The 22,502-nt window shown below is 40.3% G+C and overlaps 1 protein-coding gene across 1 annotated transcript in view; it reads right to left on the bottom strand.

Annotated features, from left to right (window-relative positions):
• The window catches only part of LOC135079036 (diacylglycerol kinase delta), a 192,763-nt gene that overhangs the window by 30,560 nt on the left and 139,701 nt on the right, over nt 1–22,502 (bottom strand). The window contains exons 4-6 of the mRNA XM_063973669.1: nt 16,533–16,678; nt 15,914–16,112; nt 1,473–1,564 (exon numbers count right to left, since the gene is read on the bottom strand). Coding sequence (XP_063829739.1) covers nt 1,473–1,564; nt 15,914–16,112; nt 16,533–16,678 — 437 coding nt within the window. The remainder of the gene's footprint in view (nt 1–1,472; nt 1,565–15,913; nt 16,113–16,532; nt 16,679–22,502) is intronic.

Consider the following 22,502-nt stretch of genomic DNA (forward strand, 5'->3'; position numbering starts at 1 on the left):
CTAGGTACCCGTTCTTAGGCTTTTAAAAATGTTCCGAAATAACCCCTGAACTTTAAAAATATTATTATTCAGTATTCCGGCTCAGTTAATCCGTCCAATATTCAGCTGCCAGGGCCTGCAACGAGGGGATTCGCGGATGCAACGCCTTCACGGGATGTAGCGAAAAATCCCACGTTAACTGCTCTACAGCGAAGTGTTGAGGGTTGAAGTGGTTTTATATCGATATCGATAATAGTTTTTGTGAAAAGGGAAGTTTACTAAATTAGCGTTTCTTAAACGGTCTATGTGAATTTTTACGGTATAAATAAGTACTTAAAACGAGAATATGTGCAAATCTAAATAAGCAAAGTAACTACAGGCTGCTGTGAAATAAAACAAAGGGGTGAAATAAAAGATACAATTATGTATGAGGATCCCATTATTTTTCATGTCAGCGTTATGAAAACAAATGTTATTACTTTTTGAATCTGATAGACACAGGCTTTGGGGTGCGAGCGCAGTAGAAAATAAATTATTCTGTCTGTCTGTCTATTCTGTTCAAAATAAATCTACGACATGGAAATCTCTACAATGAAATATCGCAATCTTAAAATTTTTGAATTGTATTCAATCAAGACAGTTTTGAATTAAATCAAAACTGTTTATTGCATATCACATTACAATTTATGGAGGTGTTACAATAGAGATACATGTGACGACCTGAAGGTATCTTTAACCGTAAAATAAAAGCTCATCGATATTTTGATAGTAAATCGCATCCCTAACTATTTCACCCTCACTTCCTCTCGTGGGATAGCCTGTGAAAATGAGAATAAAGTTTTCCCACTATATTGCTATGTCTTCATATCACTGGCTTACGTTTGACATTGAAGGAGGTCGGGAGTTATCTAAATGTTTTCATGAAATGGACAATGGGTAACGAAATTGTGGCTTTAGAAGTTTCCGACCCAGTAACCTAATGTAGGTCGATGGTTTAAATAAGGTTTAATGCATCGTAAAGTTTCCAAGCTTAATATTCTGGAGTAAATTTCTTTTAACTCAGCTGAAAGTGAATTATGTTGGTAAATTAAGCAATTTATGAGTTTATTCTTTGGAGATAGAGTTCTTTTAGTTAAACTAAATGTTAAGGCTATGGAAATTTATTTACATTTAAGATAGGCAATTTGATGTTGATGTTGTAGTTCAAGCTTAATGTCCTGTCTGGTGAAGTCAGTAAAAGAATTATGTGTGTGTGACGTGTGTATTTTACAAGGTATTTTTGTTTTATTTGTTCAGGTAATGCTGATATAAAATAGATTGCGAGCATTTTTACATAACCACAATGCCATGTTCAGAATTTATGCTTAACGTTTCGGAGATCAGTTACAAATAAAAGTGTCGCTTTTCATGTACTCGTATAAGTGCTCAAATTACCTACTCTACTTTTATTCATAAGTTAGAAATGTAATAAATAAAAGATATACTTGACTCACCTGAGCACCGAACCGCAGGTTTTATCACAGACGTCGCACTTGGCTGCTACGGGCAGGTTCCCTTCCAGCCACTGGTGAGGCATTATTATGTTCTGTAACAAGCAATTTAGAGTTATTAGAATTTTATTTTTAAATAAATAAACCTTTATTATGCTCGGTGTTTCATTACGAGATCGAATCAGAAATGAGGAGATTCGTAAACGAACTCAAGTCACTGACATAGCCCGACGGATTAACAAGCTGAAGTGGCAAGGGGCAGGGCACATAGTTCGCAGAACTGACGGCCGATGGGGCAGCAAGGTTCTGGAATGGAGGCCGCGTAACGGAAAACGCAGCGTGGGATGTCCACCCACAAGGTGGACCGACGACATCATAAAGGTAGCAGGGAAGCGCTGGACGCAGGCCGCTACCAATCGATCAACATGGAAAGCATTGGGGGAGGCCTATGTTCAGCAGTGGACGTCCTATGGCTGAAATGATGATGATGATGAAATCTATATTGTCACCAAAACAAAAACAAAAAACATACATTAAAGATTAAATATTATAAACAAGGTGATAAGGACGTCCGAATCAGCGTAAGCCGTATGGCACTAGGTCCGTGCAGCACTGGTGTATTCAGCCGGTGCCAGATAAAACAAGATCTATTTCATCAACCAGGTAATTTTGTCTCCACTACACTCCACTCTCTTGCAGTGGACGACGCTATCTATTATTCTCTTCTTCCCAACGAGTCACACACAAACGAGAACACTGTTACTCGTTGGGAAGAAAAGCCGCCTCTGTGTCTAGTGGTAAGACCACCTGCTTCAGATCCAGAGCTCCCGGGTTCGATTCCCAGTGGGGGCAGATTTTTCTGTTCGGTTTGGTTGGTGGTAGGGCTTGTTCTAAGTCCGCCTGGCTAGCTACCACCATCTTACCGAAGTTTGTCGCCATAATAACAATGTTAAGAGCATTATTGTGTTCCGGCAGTTAGAGGTAAGATAGCCAGTTCCTCCGTGGTTGAGGATTCCGGGTGAAGCTCACTTCCACTTTCGGCCTGATCGTCACTTACCATCAGGTGAGATACAGGCCAAGAGCTTCCTCGTTGTGGATAAAAAAAAAGTCCCATCCAGTCACACTGGTACTGATCACACTTAAATAGGTAGGTAAGCAAAAGGATTGCCCAGACTGGTGTGGGAGGCCTGATATTTACAATACGAATTTAAAATAGAATTTAGATACGAATTTAAAATTCTTCCTTTTTTCGTTTAAGAGTAATGTAAATTGTCTGTCTAATAGCAGGTTTTTAATAGTGTGGGTTGAAACAACTGAGATATCTGCCAGACTAAAGATTAATAGACTCGAATTGTTTCAGCCCACACTATAAGAAGTTAATTATAATAATAATACATTCCTTTACACTGCTAAGGAATTCCCAGGAGCATGAGCTTTCTAGTACAAATGCGATAGAATGGACTTTTTCAGTTTAGGGTGGCCAACAAACTTCAGTAATTTACCGCACTCACAACTTTATTCGCTATTTATATTCGTTTAAGAACGATTATCGCACATCCCTGAGGAATCATTTATAAGTCCATCCATTATAAAGGCTATAAAACTTCTCCATGACTCTCACCGAAAATGTTTACGTTACACTCACCTATGGATGGGATAATGTAGGATGAACGAAAGAATAATGATGTTTAGTATACAAAACTTACATACAGGTAAATAAATTAGTATTATGATACGTAAATAACTTATGTGCAACCACTGTTTGATGTCAGTATACTAGATGGAATTTACGTTTGAAACGTGTCACAAGTCAACCGCCGAGCCTTGTGCTATCTTGAGCTCGAATTATGTGTTCTGTGATCTTGAGGGTAAATACGTTTCAAATTCCGAGATGGTTAGTTACCCTCCAGGTATGCTCAACCTTCACTGGTTACGTTTCTTTAGTTGGACACTAGCGAGCCGTCAGGAGAGATATTGGCTATAGAAGAGTTGTATTGGTGGTAACGAGAGGTGGGAATTTCCACTTTGTTCGATAATTCCCTTCAGCCAAATGACGTCCACTGCTGGACAAAGGCCTCCTCCAAGGTTTTCCACAATGCACGGTCCTGCGCTGACCACATCCAGGCTCTTCCCGTGACCTTTACCAGATCGTCGGTCCACCTAGTAGGAGGCCTGCTCACGCTACGTCTTCCAGCCCGTGGTCGCCACTCGAGAACTTTTCTGCCCCAACAGCCATCGTTTCTACGAGCTATGTTCCCCGCCCACTGCCATTTTCACTTAAGACCAAATAAAACCAGCCTGAATTTTTTTCCGACGCATGGTTTTTTCGTATATCCAGCACCGTAAATTACTTCCATTGTGTTCCCCGGCGTAATTAGCAAAGCAATCCGCCGCTTAACTGTAATTACGATAAGGAACGTACCGTTTTTAGGTTAATTGCTGGAACAGTCTGATAAAAAGAAAATATCTACGATTCGCTTTCACTTGGGGAAAATTTATGTTGTTTTTAATTACATGGTTTAGGAGTTTTTTCAAATGGAATTAGCAACGAGGAAACTGGGGGTTCTTCTATCGTTGCCAGATTTTATGAACCGGCATACAATACGGGACTATTCTCAGGGCCGTCTTTAACCTACTAGGGGCCCTGGGCACTTAAGGATCAAGGGTGGCCCTTATCATCTGGAGAAAGATCTTTTGTGCAGACGGGGGCCCCCTCGGTCGCGGGGCCCTGGGCACGTGCCCAAAGTGCCCAGTGGGAAAGAGGGGCCTGACTATTCTCACCTCTCGTTCCCACTGCTACAACGCCTGTGTAGCCAGGATCTACAGCTTGACCGCCAATAGAAACCCAAGCAGTGAAGGTCAAGTTTGTCCTGGGGTAGCGGTCTCACAGTAGTTCCGACGGTTTCAGATCTTCTGAAGCAAGCCTGGAGATAGACGTGAAGTTGTTCCAATCACCAAAGGACAATGTTCGTTCTCCATACATTGTTCGCCGTTAGATCAACAGTGCCGAAAAAATACTTTCTAGGTTCTAAATGACACAAATCTTTATGTAAGAACAATTATTCCTGGCGGACCAATTCTATAAACTTATTAATAGCAATATTGTTATCATAACCTCTTACTTGCTAGTATTGTATTATATTATTTTATGCACATCGATTTGGGAGATGTTCTGTATTGTAGTTGTCGCAGCCAAATTGTATTATAATATTGGACGGGTTTTGGAAATAGCTCGGCGTTCCACTTTTATGATTTACTTACTTACATTTTGCACGTAAATAAATAACATGAATCCTATGTTTACTTTCCACTCTTGACATTTAACACGTGACTTACCAAACTAACTATCTCCATGGTTACCGTCTTAGTCTATGCATGACTAGGGATTGAACAACTTTTAATTGAATATTATTAATAATTCTCGATAATTATTATCGATTGAAAAATATTCGGAATTTGAATCGAAAGATATATTCAATTTTATCAATATCAAAATATTCAATTTTAATAATAAAATACTGGCAAACGGGCTAATAGCGAAGAGCTTCGACCAACATCTAAAGAAGCTCTCGCTAGATGGTTGGCTCAAGGGTCAGATTGAAAAGGCGGTGATCCTCAGCACAGCACGCATTGTCCGGAGGTTCCTCAGCCTGTGACCCTGACCACCGGTAGCCTGGGCCCTGCTCCGCTGCCAGCGGGTTAACTATTTTTAAGATTTTTGTTTTTATAATGTATTTTTATTTTTTGATAATAATTACATTGTAAAAAGAAAAAAATAAAAATAAGAAAGTAAGATGAATAAAGAAATAAATATTATTTACGATCGAGCGCTCCCCCAATCCTGGGTTTTCCCTTTCCAAGCTGAGAGGACATCATTTTGGTTCTATCGATACATTATAAAGGTACTTAATATTTGAAATGTATTACCAATTATTGTTATAAGCATTTTGAGCGAATAAAACTTTCAATTCTATTAGAACTTTAGACATTTCTCTCACTTTAAGCGGCATTGGATTTTTCATCGGATTTTGAAACTGTTACAGATATATTAAAGATGATCCCATATTGTTGTCATTGTCTATATCAGTGTTATGATCACAATTCTTTTTATTTTATTCATGACCTTCGACCAGTTGGACACATTAGATAGCTTCTTGTAGTATCGTGCAATATATTTTTAACTTTTAATTAAAATCTAGTTATACTGTAGCAATTTGGACGATTTATTTTATTTACAAGATCGGTATCTTATTGTCTATGATGACCGCAGTCAACATCACTATTACATGGATTCCTAACAATGAAGTACGGCATTGCCTTGTGCCGATTTTACATAGATTTTATCGACACAAATTATGGAACTTCATAGGATATGGAGCAGGCCACGCCCTAAAATGTCCGGATGTCGTCATAGTATTATGGAATACATATAAAAGACTTTTATTATTTCATTTTCTAATCCTCAAGTGTCCGTTACAATCTAATTAATATTTAAGTATTCAAAAAGTAAGAGATTAATTTTGATACTTTACTGCTGTGCCCAGGAATCTAAGGCGGTTTCTGACAATGTCCTTTGTGAGCAAAATAGCCCCTTCACTTATATACCGCAAGAGCACAGGGTTGTTACGTCGAAGTATAGGTACAACCACAGGTGCCTGGTAAGAATCCAAAGTAGAGCACATGTTTGTATAGCAATGAACACAATCACTTGGTCAACCACTCAAAAGTCATGTTTCTAAAGTAGTAGACAACTATTAGACAACTTTCGTATAATTCTAGACATATTAAGCACTTCTTAGCATCGTGAGATTTCAACCCACAAGGTGGACCGACGACATCATAAAAGTAGTATCTAGGAAGGCACTGGACGCAGACCGCTACCAATCGGGCAACATGGAAAGCATTGGGGGAGGCCTATGTTCAGAATGGACGTCCTATGGCTGAGATGATGATGATGGAACACTCCTTCGATTAGGTCTAACTATTACCACAGATAATTAATACTATATACTATATATTACCAATATCGTCAAAATCGCACTATTCTCACAGCTGAATCATATATCGATGGTGGAAATATCAATTACTGTAAGGGACAAAACACGACTTTTCAGGAGAGCCAAAAAACGATTTTTTTTTTCTTTATACCTCGATATCTTTTTATGTGATGTTACGATTTAAATAGTTTCTATGGCAAAGTTTCTTAGAATTTTCTGTTCTTTCATAATATAAACGCCAAATTTTCGAAAAATGGGTAGTTTAAAAGATAGCCTGTCCCTTACATTAAAAAAACGAGCTTGACTGTACCTTACAATGTTGAAATTTTACAGTATGGAATGTCATGTATGTTGTAAGGTACATTTAAGAATAAATACGACAGTAATATTATTGTAACTTGACAATTTTAACATTGAAACCTGATGTAAGTAGAGGTTGCATTCGAGTTTTCATTAACAAAACGAAGAGAAGAGATAGAAACAAGACAACTTAGTGTTCACAAATGCAGTTGGAGGCATCAAATACACATCACCAACAAAACATTTAGTCACTGATGATGCCTACGTCTGCATTTGTGAACAAGTTGTCTTGTTTCTATCTTTTTCTGTTCATTTTTACGCAGTTAGGTTTTTTTTTCAATCATCGTTCGTTCGTTTTAGCCAAATGACGTCCATTGCTGGACAAAGGTCTTCCCCCAAGGATTTCCACAACAACCGGTCCTGCGCCGCCCGCATCCAGGCACCTCCTACAACCTTCACCAGATCGTCGGCCGACCTAGTGGAGGTCTGCAGCACATTACGTCTTCCAGGTCGTGGTCGCCACTCAAGAATTTTTCTGCCCCAGCGGCCATCAGCTTTGCAAGCTACGAGCTCCACTCACTGCCACTTGATTTTAGCGATTCTGCGGACTATGTCAGTCACTTTGGTTCTCCTGCGGATCACGTCATTTCTGGTTCAATTACTACGAGCATAGCACGCTCCATCGCCTTTGACCTTGAGTCTTCTTATGTCACAGTAAGCGACCACGTCTCAGATCCATAAGTTATCAAAGACTTTTGTCTTGAGACAGTGCGATATTTCAGACGTGAGAATATCGCGAAGCTTCCTGAACGTTGCCAGCCGAGTTGGATTCGACGATTGACCTCTTCCTCGAAGTTGGACCTACCTAAGGCTGGTTTTAGTGTCACGCGGACCGTCAGTGCGGATCGCTCCGCACAGCCAATCTGTATAAACTGCTAGGGAGCGAGCGATTCCTGCGGACGGCATTACTCTAAAACCTCGAAGTTTACAGATCGGCTGTGTGGAGCGGATCCGCACTGGACGGTCCGCGTGACACTATAAACAGCCTAACTGGACTGTTTGTACTAGGTATATATAATTGTCAACAACTGCCGAGTGTAGAGTATCCAACCTTTAGAGGAGTGGGTGCAACACGGACATTTGACATGATTTTGACTTGTCCATGTTTCATTTTAAGACCCCCTTGTTGAGGCTCGACTGAGGCCATTGTGCATTGTGCCTAGATCTTCCACGGTCTCAGCCATGGCTATGATATCGTTTGCGAATCGAAGGTGGGTTATTTACTCACCGTTGATATTTATGCCGAATCCGTTCCAGTCCAGAAGCAGTTCTCCAGGTGGTGAACAGTTTCGGAGTTTTCAGTTCCCCCTGTCTGCTGCTGCAACTGGTTTCGAGTCTTGATCCTGGAGACGGAACGATATTGTGGCGTTTTCGTACAAGCCTTTCAACACTTCGATGTATCGATATAGTCAATTTGACACCGTTGGAGAAACTTTAGTAGGTACTGCCCACTGCCCTGGTCTCGATCGAAGCTTTCTCATAGTCCACAAACGCCAGGCAAAGTGACTGACTATACTCCTCGGTCTTCTGTATAATCTGCCGTGGCGTATATATGTGGTGTACTAAAGCCTTTTCGGAAACCGGCTTGTTTGAGAGGCTGGAAGTCATCGAGCTCACGAGCGAGACGATTCGTAATGACTCTCGAAAACAGCTTGTAGACATGGCTCAGAATTGAGATGGGTCTATAATTCTTCAACAAGGTTTTGTCGCCTTTTTTGAAGAAGAGTATCACCACACTTCTGTGCCATACCGTAGGCGTTTTTCCTTCGAGGATGACGGAATTGAACAGCTTCTGAAGAGCCTTCAGCCCCTCGGTCAAAAACCCAACTGCGTAAAAATTAACAGAAAAAAGATAGAAACAAGACAACTTAGTGTTCATAAGTGTAGTAGGAGTGGGAGGCATTAAATGCATATCACCACCAAAAAAAGTAATTGATATCCTATATGCATATTAACGTAAGGGCCTAATTATGATAAATCAAAAAGTTTAAAATGAAGTAAGGTTCAATGAGTTCAAATGTTAAAACCAACAGTTTAGGGTAAGGGCTGAATTGTATTATTAAAAGGAATTTACGTCCTTTAAATCATTTTTTTTCCCAAAAGTCGTATTCAGACGACTAAAAATGTTTAAGGTAAGGGACATTTTTTTAAAGATATCAACATTTCAAGTATACCAATCGATAGAGCCGAAAATTCTGAATGCGTTGGTATATATAACTCATTTTGGCCAAAATGTCCCTTACATTAATTGATACTTCCACCAATGTCACGCCACGCCACGGCACACCAGTTTAGCCTGATTGACAGGTGCTTAAAATACACCCCGTGATCACGTAGACAATTCAGCAAAGTGTAATTTAGGATATCATTATAAGCATTTGACTGCGCGAGTGTCAGGGGTGTTCATTTATTATTTACGCACACTTAACGCGCCTGGAATCTAAGATGGCGTCTCTGGTATTTCAGCTGCGACATTTCCACAATAGAAACTGGCAATTTTAAACTTATCAAGAAAAGAAAAGAATGACACTAACGCCCGTATTCACAAACATTACTATGAGGTCTCTTAGGGCGCGTGGACGCACAGGGTGACACACGAACCAATCACAGAGCTCTATTTAACGCTGTGCGTTTGATTTGCTGCTTTACAAGTAAGCATCGTTTGTGAATACGGGCGTAAGCCATATTTAATTCTCTAAGGCTGACTTGCACCATCTTATTTTAACTTTGACAAACGTCAAAAATCTGTCAAACTCCATACAAAAGCACCGGTTATTGTCATTGTTACGGTTAAAATAAGGTGGTGCAACTCAGCCTAAATATTGACCTGTTTTTATTTAGTGACATAATAACTATCTTTGATTGTATTGAAGTAGGTAAGAAGAAAGGAAACTGAGAACTTTTTTCTGTTTCAGCCTTTCGGTTTCAGCCGATTTTCATCATGCATTTGCATTAATGATAGTTATCCTGGTGCGACCTACAGATGTATTTAAATGTATAGTATGTAAAATTCATGGAGTTCCAGTTTCTATACGTGTCGATACTGTACGTGCAAGTGCGTACATCATAAATTGTCGACCTAGTAGTTTATATCTTAACCCTTTCCCAGTCCTAACATAATCAAAATTTTCATTGTTTTTGAACCTTAAGATAAGCGAATAAGGTTCAAAATATGGTGGGAACTATATTCCCACTGTCTTGTAAAGGCAAAAAGACTTTTAAACTAAAAGCTTGCTGCGCAAAGTTGCATAACTGCTGCCGGCTATCCCCACAACTTCATGATAACCTCAAAAGGTCAGGGAATCTAATATCAAACATTAAGTATTGCAGTCCAGCCTTACAGCGACTTAGCTCGTGTGCTTTGCGGATTTTTTCATAAACTTTCTAGATTGTATTCTCTAGATGAAGGTTGAAAGGTGAGCTTGATTGAAAAATCTTGGTGCACTTTTATACTACAATAAAATAAACAAAACTTTTTATTAAATTTCTACCTCTAGCGTTCTATAGGTTTCTCTTTGATGTTTAGTGTTGAAGGAAAATACGTTTCAATTTTGTTGCACGTTTGTTGAAATGGAAATTCTATTTTTCGGGTGAAAATCAAATGTTACTGTGGGCTTTCACTTTTACTGAAGAAAGTATAAAACACAATTCCATAAAGAATATGCGATGCATACTCTTTTCAAACTATTTAAAAACGAACTTTAATATTAATTCAAGTACAATTATCGCTCTCGAAAATCACAGGAAAATTACCCCCCTATTCGAACATTAAAGTTTGAAATTATATCTCGAATCTTACTGGTGGTCAAAATGAAATATCATTTTCTACCAGAATTTCTCTGTTGGTTAACAAAAGACACGGCACCTTAATAAATATCACCCCGGGCTGGGGCATTATAAATCCTTCTTCAGATTAGATACAGCTCGTAAGTCATGGCTAGACAGATATTGCTTTATTCGACCTATTTGGTTCAGTAGTTAGAAGACCTGCTATTTGACCAGAGGTAGCGGATTCGATCCTTTTAGAATACAAATATTGTGTGCAATGTGCATGACCGTATCTATTTATGTTTATTTGTTTACAATAAAAATGGATTTAAGTATATTTAACTCTCCTTTCAACCGGTCATTATGGAAATCCTTGGGGGAGACCTATGTTCAGCAGTGAACGCCCTATGGTTGAAATGAAAGAGCTCTCATTTCATAATTTTCAATTCTAGGGGGAGGCATTTGTATAGCAGTGGACATCATTTGGCTGAACGAATGAAGTATCAATATCTTACTTGCTATCATGTTGTAGTGTAATTTTATGAATTCTTTTATTTAAAAATTAAAGAACCAACCACAAAACTACGACCTTTGAGTTAGGAAGAGTTGATTCTTAATCACCGTTTATAAATTTATTATAACCAGTTTCCAAGAATATGAATGGCAAATGAATCGAGTAAAGAGTTTGTAAGTGTGCTTGTACCTGGCAAACTTATTTCAATAACAAACGACTACAACATGATAGATGGGGCTCAACCCGGGGAAAGTTATAAAGTTATCTCAAAGTCACTGACTTGTTCCATTCTATGTTTTCCAACGAAACAAGGCTATTCTTGTAACTTCAGTAACATTCTAAGTTTCTTGTTTCGGGCTTGTATTTTATAATTATATGCCTAACTAAAGCTTAACTATTAGACTAGCTAAATGTAGTATGAAATCGTTTGGATGGAAAATGTTTTTGAAATGTGATGTACTAAGTAAAATCCCACCAAAACATAAATGTAAAAAAGGAGAGCCAAGATTAATACAAAAATTATGCCTGGCTGTGGGCTTCGCCGCAAAAACAATGGAGATCTAAATGAGTGCCAAGTTTATTTGAGGTTAGATTTGATTTGGCCAGTTTTCATTAGGTATATCAGTCATTTTATAAAGTTATTCAACATAATATACATATTGTTTAATTAAAGAAATCCCATCATTTCACAAGTTTGCAATATTAAAAAATACTGAAAAAATTTAACGATAAAGATAGAGCCGTTCATAACACTTAATGCATGAATAAATTATTTATTTCAGTTGCGGCAACAATACGATGGCTGGTTAATTATGGATGTTCGTTTCACAAATGGTTGATTTGAATAATTAAAACACTGCAATTATGTTTCAAATGTTTAATGAAGCTGTTTTGTGGTAGCGGTAAAAATATATTATTTAGATCACCACATTTTGTGTTCATGCGAATCATTTATTAAGTTTACGTTATATTTTGGCATTATTTTATGTATGGTGAGAAATAATTTGTGCATTGTGTGTGAGCCTTTAAGTATGTCCTGTGTAGTCCAGGGATAATAAAGCAAAGCTTCGTCTTGAGTTCTTTGTGGAACAATATACAAAATATAATATGCTTTTCCTAAAAAGGTTTACTAAAAGCAGTGTGCAGTGTGCACGGTAAAATAAACAATTTTATTTACTGAGTACGAGTACTGCTGATGCAGATTAATGCAGATGAGAGAAACCGAATTATACACGAGTAAATCGAATCAGAAATGAGGAGATCCGTAAACGAACTAAAGTCGCTGACACAGCCCGACGGATTAGCAAGCTGAAGTGGCAATGGACAGGACACATAGTTTGCAGAACTGACTGACGGCCGATGGGGCAGCAAGGTTCTGGAATGGAGGCCGCGTACCGGAAAACGCAGCGTGAGACGTCCACCTACAATGTGGACCGACGACATCGTAAAGGTAGCGGGGAAGCGCTGGACGCAGGCCGCTACCAATCGATCAACATGGAAAGCATTGGGGGAGGCCTATGTTCAGCAGTGGACGTCCTATGGCTGAAATGATGATGATGATGACACGAGTAAAATGTCGCGCTCGCACACTTACTGCGGGTGCCAGTCGCTCAGTCGCGACAGCAATATAATTACGCGCGAGCGATAAGGATGGGTAGCTAGGGGTCATTGGACAAAATTCTACGTGCTCACGGACCAGAGATGGAATTGTGTAAAGCGCAATCGTTATCATTTGACAGTTCATGACGTACGATTATTCTGTCAAACGCTTTGTTTAACTGACTTTATCGTACGCTATGAACTGTCAAATGATTACGATTGCTTTACACAATTCCACCTCAGACTAAATTAATAAATAAAATATATAGTCAGACTGTAATAAAAGTCCAAGACAATAAAGTTGAAAATTGCGGTGTATATTTAGACTTTCATTCGAATGTTTTAACCTTTTAAAAGTCTTGAAATTAAAAAGTAAACCCCAGACGTTTCTGTGGTACTTTCATTCTGTCATTAAAAAGAAATGGGTCAATTTCTTTGATTGAACAACTCAATACCACTCAGCGATCGCGGCTGTTAAATCTGTCCTTTTACTGCCTTCCTGGTGGGCCATAAAATAAAGATGTGGTGGATGTCCGCTATTGTTTATACTCGTATATTCAGGAAATCAATCATGATACAGTAGCATGTTACATTATAGAAAAATGCCTTACTAATTTAAACATAATATAGCAGTTAAAGAATTCAGACACAGAATAATAATAAGTACTACGTACAGAAGTTTTACTTCGCGAAGGTATTTAAAAAAATGTATGCTCAATGCCATTAACAATATGGTGTAATTTAGCCTGTCTCAAGAGTCAAGCACCATTTTGTTGACAAACGTCAGTGATCGGCACTGCGCCGAAGCTATAGGGCTGACTTCGGTAAAATGATGTGACGTGAGGTGCCAAACTGTGGAAAATGGCGGAGGAAATACATGATTTAGCATGAATTATCATGAATAATATTAACTACTTATTTACCTCTCAGTGTCTTGAGGCAACTTAAAGAAGTACATTCTTTGTTTTTATTATTATTTAGGCAGTTAAATACTGCACAGTATTTAGTACACCATTTTCTTTATTTTCTTCCATCATACACAAGAATACGCGTGCGTGAGTCAATGTTCGCTCGTATGTGAGGCCTTGTTGAATAGTATCCTGTAGGTGGGCCATCGTGCGTGTTTTGTTTTCGATGTAAACTCGAGGAGATGAACAGGCCTGATTCAGATCACAAAACTATTGTTATGATGATCACATACAAATTGTTTTGTTTCACAGTAGGTAGACCTGGCATTATTGAAGGTATATAAACCCAATTACTGTACTGTAACTGTACCAACTAGATTACGTTGTATCAATTTATTGAAAAGCGGGTTTTCTTAACGTTATATGCTAGGAATCGAATAAAGAGAAAATTGGGTGGAATCCAATGATGTAGCTAGGTGAACCAAAGGTCATAAATAAAATAAGGAAACTAGGTTAAGCTACGTATTACGAAGAGGGGTTATACTGTACTGTATCCCTAGGTATTAGCTGATAATCTAAATATATATAACTCAAAGGTGACTGACTGACTGACATAGTGATCTATCAACGGACAGCCCAAACCACTGAACGGATCGGACTGAAATTTGGTATGCAGGTAGATGTTGTGACGTAGGCATCCGCTATGAAAGGATTTTACAAAACTCCACCCCTAAGGGGGTAAAACGGGATCCACGCGTGCGAAGTCGCGGGCGGCCGCTAATTCTTTATACATTTAGATCCAACTAGCTGACCCGGCGAACTTCGTACCACCTATGTTCATCAAAAACAATACAGGATTCTAATGGTGAAAGAATTTTTCAAATCGGTCTAGTAGTTTCGGAGATTCAACTCAATTAGTTGTCCGTTGGTATGTTAATTACTGAAGTAGTTGTTTCGAAATTCCTGTTAAACTTTCTGAGTGCATACATTGCGAGTTGGTGCTCTAAATCGTAGTTAGGTAGATAGTAAGCTAGATACTTATAATAAATAAACATCAGAGCTTCAGTGAGCAAGTTTAGAAGTCGGTAAATCTCTGATAAGCATCCGCGTTTGCTCCGGGCGATGCATGGGTCGGTGAGCGCGCACTGCACTTTAATATTGCCTCTTTGCAAGCTTCTTATCTAACTTGCATAATTTACGTGCACTCGGGGAGGGGATGAGGTTGGTTCTCTACAATGATGTAAGGATTGAAATATTTTGCGATTTAATACAGTTTATTTGCAGGGGATGAAATGATGTTAGTTTGTAAAAGCTCTTTTAGTAACAGGATATTATTGTGAACTCTACGGGTCCTTATTTTTTGACTAAAGTATACAAAATTAATGAATCCCTGCTGAACAATACTTCTTTATTACTTGTGACACATGCTACACTTCTTAACGTAGGCTATGTTTCGTTAAATGACTATTTATGACTGTTATTTACCTATAGTTATTTTACTTGCGCCTAATAGTGGTAGGTGACTAGGATATAATTCTAGAGGTATAATTCTGTGGTTTTAGTATCATGGGCATGATGGCAGCGTCGGATGTTGGGGAATGGAAGCGTCGGTTACTGGGTAAGGGTATGGCAGCGTCGATTACTGGGGATGGCAGCGTCGGCTTATTGAACTGTCCTTACGTCGTCTTAGATGTTAGAGACTGCTGCATACAGTCAATGGGAAAAACATATACCTAAATTTTTTTTCTAAACTCACCCCTTCCACATCCTCCACCACGTGCGGGCCGAGCGAAGCCAGAGTGCTCCACTTGCACGAGGGCGGCGCGCGCGACGCACAGCGCTTGTGCGCCTTGAACTTGCACAGCTCGCACGCCAGCGCGTGCGCCGTACCCAGCGCGCCGAGTGGCTCGCGGCACACGTTGCAGAAGGTGGCTAAAGTCCGGTCGCCGAGCACAGGATTTCGTCCAATGACCCCAAGCTACCCATCCTTATCGCTTGCGTGTAATTATATTGCTGTCGCGCTCGCACGGCGGGAGGTGCCTGGATGCGAGCGGCGCAGGATCGGGCTTTGTGGAAATCCTTGGGGGAGGCCTTTGTCCAGCAGTGGACGTCTTTCGGCTGAAACGAACGAACGAACGCGCTCGCACACTCACTGCGACCGCCGGTCGCACAGTCGCGACAGCAATATAATTATCCGCGCAAGCGATAAGGATGGGTAGCTTAGGGTCATTAGACGAAATTCTATCTGCTCGGCGACCGGACTTTAGTGACTACACTACTACTGTCGCTTCCACTCACCCCTTCCACGTCCTCTACCACGTGCGGGCCGAGCGAAGCCAGCGTGCTCCACTTGCACGAGGGCGGCGCGCGCGACGCGCAGCGCTTGTGCGCCTTGAACTTGCACAGCTCGCACGCCAGCGCGTGCGCCGTGCCCAGCGCGCCGAGGGGCTCGCGGCACACGTTGCAGAAGGTGGGACGCGCGTGTGTTGCTGCATACCTGGAGACAACATCCTGGTGTTATCAAAGACTTCTATTACTTCAGGATAGAGTAGTTTTTTTTTATATATGACAAGGCAGGCAGGTATTTGCAATCGCATCTGGAGTTAAGTGAGATCCAGTCTAGGATGGTACATATCTGCCCTGTAAGTGCCTATTCTCTCTTGCCTTGAAAAGGCCCGGATTATAGCGCGGTGCAGGTCGCCCCGAAGCGCTCCCGCCCACGACTCCACCGGCATAATAAAGATCATAGCAATGCTTTGTTCTGGTTACTGCTTACCAGTGGTGGTCTCCAGAAGACAGGCGAGCGACGAGGTCAGCCACGTCGGCGCCTCGGTACAGGGCGCCTCGAAGCGCTCCCGCCCATGTCTCCCTCTCGCATAATAATAAACAACAGTGCTTAGTCCTAGTTATTGCTCACCAGTGGTGGTCCCCAGAAGACAGGCGAGCGACCAGGTCAGCCACGTCGGCGCCGCGGTGCAGGGCGCCTCGCAGCGCTCCTGCCCACGACTCCATTTCTCCGCGACTGTCCGCGCACAGCACGAGGCTGCGGCTAGCTGTTATCACCTGTGCGACAAACAATTTTACGATAAGTATTTTTCATTGATCAGAAAATGACGAGTCTCTATTGAGAGGACAAAAAGCTCGGTAAAACTATACACCGACCGTCGATGCAGCGTCGTCAAATGCGACCACCATACAAAATGACTAACGCCCGCATTCACAAACGATGTTTGCTTAAAGTGAAGCAGCAAATCGAACGCACAGCGTTGAATAGAGCTCTGTGACTGGTTCATGTGTCACCCTGTGCGGCCACGGGCACTGTGAAACCTCATAGTAATGTTTGTGAATACGGGCGTGAAAACAATATTTGACACAGAGCTGCTGCGTTCCTTAGTAGAAGCTACTCCGAACAACGGTAGATACTTGAAGTCTCGGATGGATAGAATCCCTCCTTGTATTTCCTATTTTGTTATAATAAAGGAAGAAAGCAATCTCTCGTAGCTAAATTACTTGCCGTGATATCTTGCTCAGTTAGCCTTATCGCAATGGTTGGGCTATCAACTTCGTAAATTCACTTTAAAAGTTGTTATGGCAAAAGTGGCTATCTGCTCGTTGAATTATGACTCCTTTTTAAACAAGCTTAAAGTTTTCGCATTCACTAACTTCGTATTTTTGTACTGTAATACGAAAGTGCTTTTCGTTATAGCTCATAGGATGATAAAAGTACAGATTATAGATCTACCTATTAGGTTTGGAGGTTTGGGTATTCGCAAAATTTCCAGTGTTGCTCTACCGGCTTTTTTGTCTTCGGCTCATAGCACCAGTGGATTGGTTTCAAAAATACTGAGTAAGTGTTCTGACTCAACTACCATCCACCTAGCCGAAGGCATTAGCGCTTGGAGGCAGTTAAGCTCTGAAAATTTGCCGTTGTCTCTCATCTCACAAAGGCAGTGGGACGAGCCGCTCTGCAGACTTGTACGGAATAACTTATTAAACACGTCTTCCAGTTCTGCAGATCGAGCTCGTCTTCTGGCTGTAGCCGAGTGGGAATCAGGTCTTTGGCTTCACTCCCTACCTTCTCCTCATATTGGCACACTTTTGGATAATACCACTTTTAATTTAGCAGTCTCGCTCCGTTTGGGGGCACCATGCATTGTCCCCCATCGCTGTCCCTGCGGTGACATGGTTGACTCCCTTGGTCATCACGGACTGTCATGCAGCAGAAGTGCCGGGAGATTTTCCCGTCACGCCAGCCTCAATGACATCATACGCAGGTCTCTTTCTAGCGCTTCCGTACCGGCCATTCTTGAACCAAATGGCCTGGTTCGAAGTGATGGTAAGAGACCTGATGGTATGACTTTGGTTCCATGGAAGGTGGGACGGCCACTAGTGTGGGATGCAACCTGCGTAGACACACTGGCACCGTCTCATCTTCCGCAAACCTCGTCTGGGGCTGGTACTGCCGCTGCCTCAGCGGAATCCCTCAAGCGACGCAAATATGTAGGTCTTAGTAGTACCTACATGTTTGAGCCATTTGGGGTCGAGACGCTAGGTCCGTGGGGACCAAGTGCTCATCGCCTGTACAGGGAATTAGCCAAGCGGCTGATTGACTGTACAGGTGATAGAAGAGCTGGCGCATTTCTTGGCCAACGAATCAGTTTGCCCATTCAGCGCGGAAATGCAGCCAGCATTCTGGGCACCATGTCGCGTTGTTTGGACAGCGATTTGGGACATATTTTTTATTTGTAAATATTTGTAAATATTTAATTTTAGTCTATGTAGGTTAATTATTTGTATTATTCTTAATCTCTTAATTCTATACTTTTAATAAACTTATTTATGCCCAAAAAAAAAAAAGTACAGATGAATAGCTATCTTATTATATTTTTCGCGTAGGCATCAAATCTTTACTCACACAACCTTTAAATGCCAGATGTGAAAAAACAAGTTAGAATTTCCATGAAAGTGGAGAAACAATCATCGTGATTTGAAACCGAATCACTATATCAACAACAAATCATTTATTTTCACTTCACAGTCGTATTTACTAACCAAACATCCATCAGTCATGCACAAACAACGCGATTTCAAAGCGACAGTCTTAATTTATTTCGAACTCAATTGTTTGTAAAATTGAATCGGAATTAGCATATAGTTCTACAAGGTACAGATGTACAGAAGCACTCGTAACTAACCACCGCACAGCTAGTAAGAAAACTATAGTAATAGTCTTAAACTTTATATTTGACCACCGCGCCTTGGCTAGTGAAGACCTGCTTCAGACCCAGAGGTCCAGGTTCAATTTCCAGTAGGGGCAGATTTTTCTGTTCGGTTTGGTTTGTTCTAAGGGCTTGTTCTAAGTCGTCATGGCTACCACCATCTTCTGTTCAATCTGTCGCCTTAACTACAATGTTAAAAGCATTCGTGTGCTCCGGAAGTTAGCAGTAAGATAGCCAGTTCCTCTGTGATTGAAGATTCCGGGTGAAGCTCGCTTCCACTTTCGGCCTGATCATCATATCGCAAAAATATTTTCGTGTAACATCTAGGAAGGAAGAAGTAGTTCTTCTGTACCTAATTGTATTGCCGTTGAGCCATTCCGACCGTTTCAGTGGCAGTTACTGTGGACGTGACTCTGATAGTTCCAGGTCGTAAAAATTTGCAACGTCAGGGGAGTCGTGTTCATGAATATTATTACAGAATAGATGGTGAATTGCCGTGAAATTGTCCCGTACGTCATTATGTAAATGGTCATCGTAAAGGTACAATGTTACAGTCGTTTATGGACTAAACTATGTAGATAAGATGTAGTTCTTCTCAGAAATTTTTAATAATTTTACCTTCGAGGATTTTGGGATACATCCCGCAAATATTTTTGTTTTTGCTTTGCAAATAAAACCGTGTAAATGCTGTTACCGATGACCTCATAGACCTCAGGTAGCATGAAGGCGCTGGATACAGGCTGCTACCAAACAGTCAATATGGAAATCATTGGGGGAGGCCCATGTTCAGCAGTGGACATCCTGAAGTGATAATGAAGCTGTCTTCATTAATTGAAGAGAAAATTTGTCGTGACTTGCTGACTTGAGGTGTCCGACATGCACTACATGTATAAACTGGGGATAAGAATTATCCATTCGTAGTAAGGTTTTTCTTCGCGTAAAAAAATAAGATCTATTGTATAAGTAGTGTTATATAACTATTGCTGTAATCTATTGTATAACTATTGCTGTATTCAGTAAAAGGCTTTTGCTTTTCAGCTGTCGCGTCGAAACTTGCAGTTTCACAGTTCTCTAAGAGAATTTCCACGTTTTCGATTCCATGTCACGTACGATGCTCGTACGTCATGCATTCCTCGTTGTACCGACTGCTAAATTTAGCTCTCGTTACCGGTTCAGTTGAGTGTTGGTGTTAGCATTTATAATTAGTGCTAGTTAATTTATCGGAGCCACGTGCGAGTGAGTATACAAACGTTGCGGTCAATGCGTTTGGTGTTTGAGATGGGAGCAGAAGGCTTGAGTTGAATGAATGCATCAGTCTTTCAGAAGAGCCTTAACCTATTGAGACCATGATTGCCTAAGAAGATAAGATCTTAGATCATTCATATTTATTGAAATAAAAATCAGTGTACTGTCATACCTACTTCTAGATCTTTGGACATACATGAGTGGGTCACATAATTTGTTTAATTGTCTAATGTCCGTTTTCAGCATCAATCCCTAATTATTAAGTGACCCCTATGAAATCAAAATTCATATTATGTGTTACCATAGGGGTCACTTTAAAATTAGGGAATGATGGTGAAAACGGGCATAACACCATAAACCCGTATGCCCAATGTGGAGAGGAGAGTGTAGAACAAATTCTCCGTTTGCTTCTAGTAAATTAGAGCGTCGTGCTCATGCAGTGGAGACCAAATGACCTAATGATGATGATTATATTAGTGATAGTACCAAATAAGATTTTCTTTCTTATAAGATGTTTTTGGATACTTATATCATGGAAGCTTTCAATTTCGAAATAGAGAAATATGCAAAAGGATCTTCTGAGTTTTACGTACGTTGTGGGTAAAGCTCCGAAAATAAACAATTGAACTGCATGTAGATACTCGTACAATCGTTACGTAGGTACTTAAAAATTTACAGTCAATAATACTTATCCGGCCTTTGATACTATTGACTTGTTTCTCCTTCTCTTTCTCTAAAACTGTTTCCTGCGTCTGTGATTTTCATGAGTACATATTATTAGGTATATTTTTCTTTATTAGTTACTTCAATAAAAATAATTAGAAATACAAAATAAGACCATGTCTTCCATCTGAGTCAAGCAGGAAAATTAAGAAAATCCTTTATTAGCAGACGGTTTTGACATGATAGTTTTGGTTGTGCCAAAGTCCAGTGGGTCTAGTCAAAACGCACTTTAAAATCGCAAACCCATCGCAAACCAGTCGCAAACACATAAACAAATCGCAAAAGAGGTCGATAACAAAAAAGGCTTAGTCAAACGGCAAAAAATCGAATCGCAAAGCCCTACCTATCGATAATCGAAAGACTGGATTGAAATTTCCCATACAAAGGCTTAGCCAACATGCATTTAAGACTCAATCAAAATCGAATCGAATCGCAAAACCCGCCATTTTCATTGCGATTACTAAAACCCCGGTGATAAGCTTCGATTCGATCGAAAAACAATAGGGTGAGTTGCACCACCTAACTTTGACCGTAACTATGACGTTAACCGGTGTTTTATGTATGGAGTTTGACAGATTTTAGACGTTTGTCAAAGTTAAACTAAGATGGTGCAACCCACCCTAAGGCTGTTTTGACAAATCCGTATCGCGATGTCGTTATGACAGTTAGTTTGACAGCGAAGCATAGACGTAAACAGAGAGCAGAAAGAAGGAAGAAACTAATTTAAAAAAAAAAAGCTAAAAAAAGTAAAAACAATCGCAAAGTCATAGACATTTTTTAACTTTTATTCGATTTTGAATGAACTTTTATATCGCCGCGTCGTTGGTGGTTCAATGTGCATTTTGGCTGCCATTTTCCGATCGAATCGAATTACTGGTGACGCGGCGACTGACATTAGTGAAAACTTCCTATTGGTTTGCGATGGCATTTTGACTAGACCCACAGTAACTAAAAACGATATCTACTATATAAAAATAAGTCGGGTTTTCCTCCCTGACGCTATAACTCCAGAACGCACGAACCGATTTCCACGGTTTTGCATTCGTTGCAAAGGTCTCGGGCTCCGTGAGGTTTATAGCAAAGAAAATTCGGGAAAAGGGGGTAAAACAGGATCCACGCGTACGAAGTCGCGGGCGGCCGCTAGTCATGAATACAAATTCGTAGTTGAAAGTGAGTTACTTAGCAGATCGCGTCATAACTGAACATATTATACGCATTAAGCGTGTAGTATTTGCAAAGCAATAGCGAAATACAGAGGGAGTGCCACAGGGCACTCTACTCGGGCCTGTGCTATTTGCCCTAGGCACGAACCCATTAGGTTACATTACGCCCCATTATGGCGGCTCTAATTCTAATGCAAATTGTGTCACTTGACGAGCTAGCCTTGCTCTGGTTTTATTTCAATCCCTTGTGAATACAACTTTTAGTATAAAAGCTGTTTTTATGATATAATAAACGCGAAAGTTTGTGAGGATGGATGGATGTATGTTACTCCTACACGCAAAAAACTACTAGAGTTTTGTTAATGAAACTTTACGATGTTATAAGCCATACATTGTGTAGCATAGAGGACGTAAAGTAGAATCTAGTACCTACTTTCTGTAATACGCGATGTTTTGATTATGTAATTTGCAGTTAAGTATGTTTATGAAACAAATTCTGTACTCTAGCATCTAATTTCGTTATAACTAGATTTTACG

The sequence above is a fragment of the Ostrinia nubilalis genome, chromosome 2 (genome assembly GCF_963855985.1).
Source record: "Ostrinia nubilalis chromosome 2, ilOstNubi1.1, whole genome shotgun sequence".
NCBI lineage: Eukaryota > Metazoa > Arthropoda > Insecta > Lepidoptera > Crambidae > Ostrinia > Ostrinia nubilalis.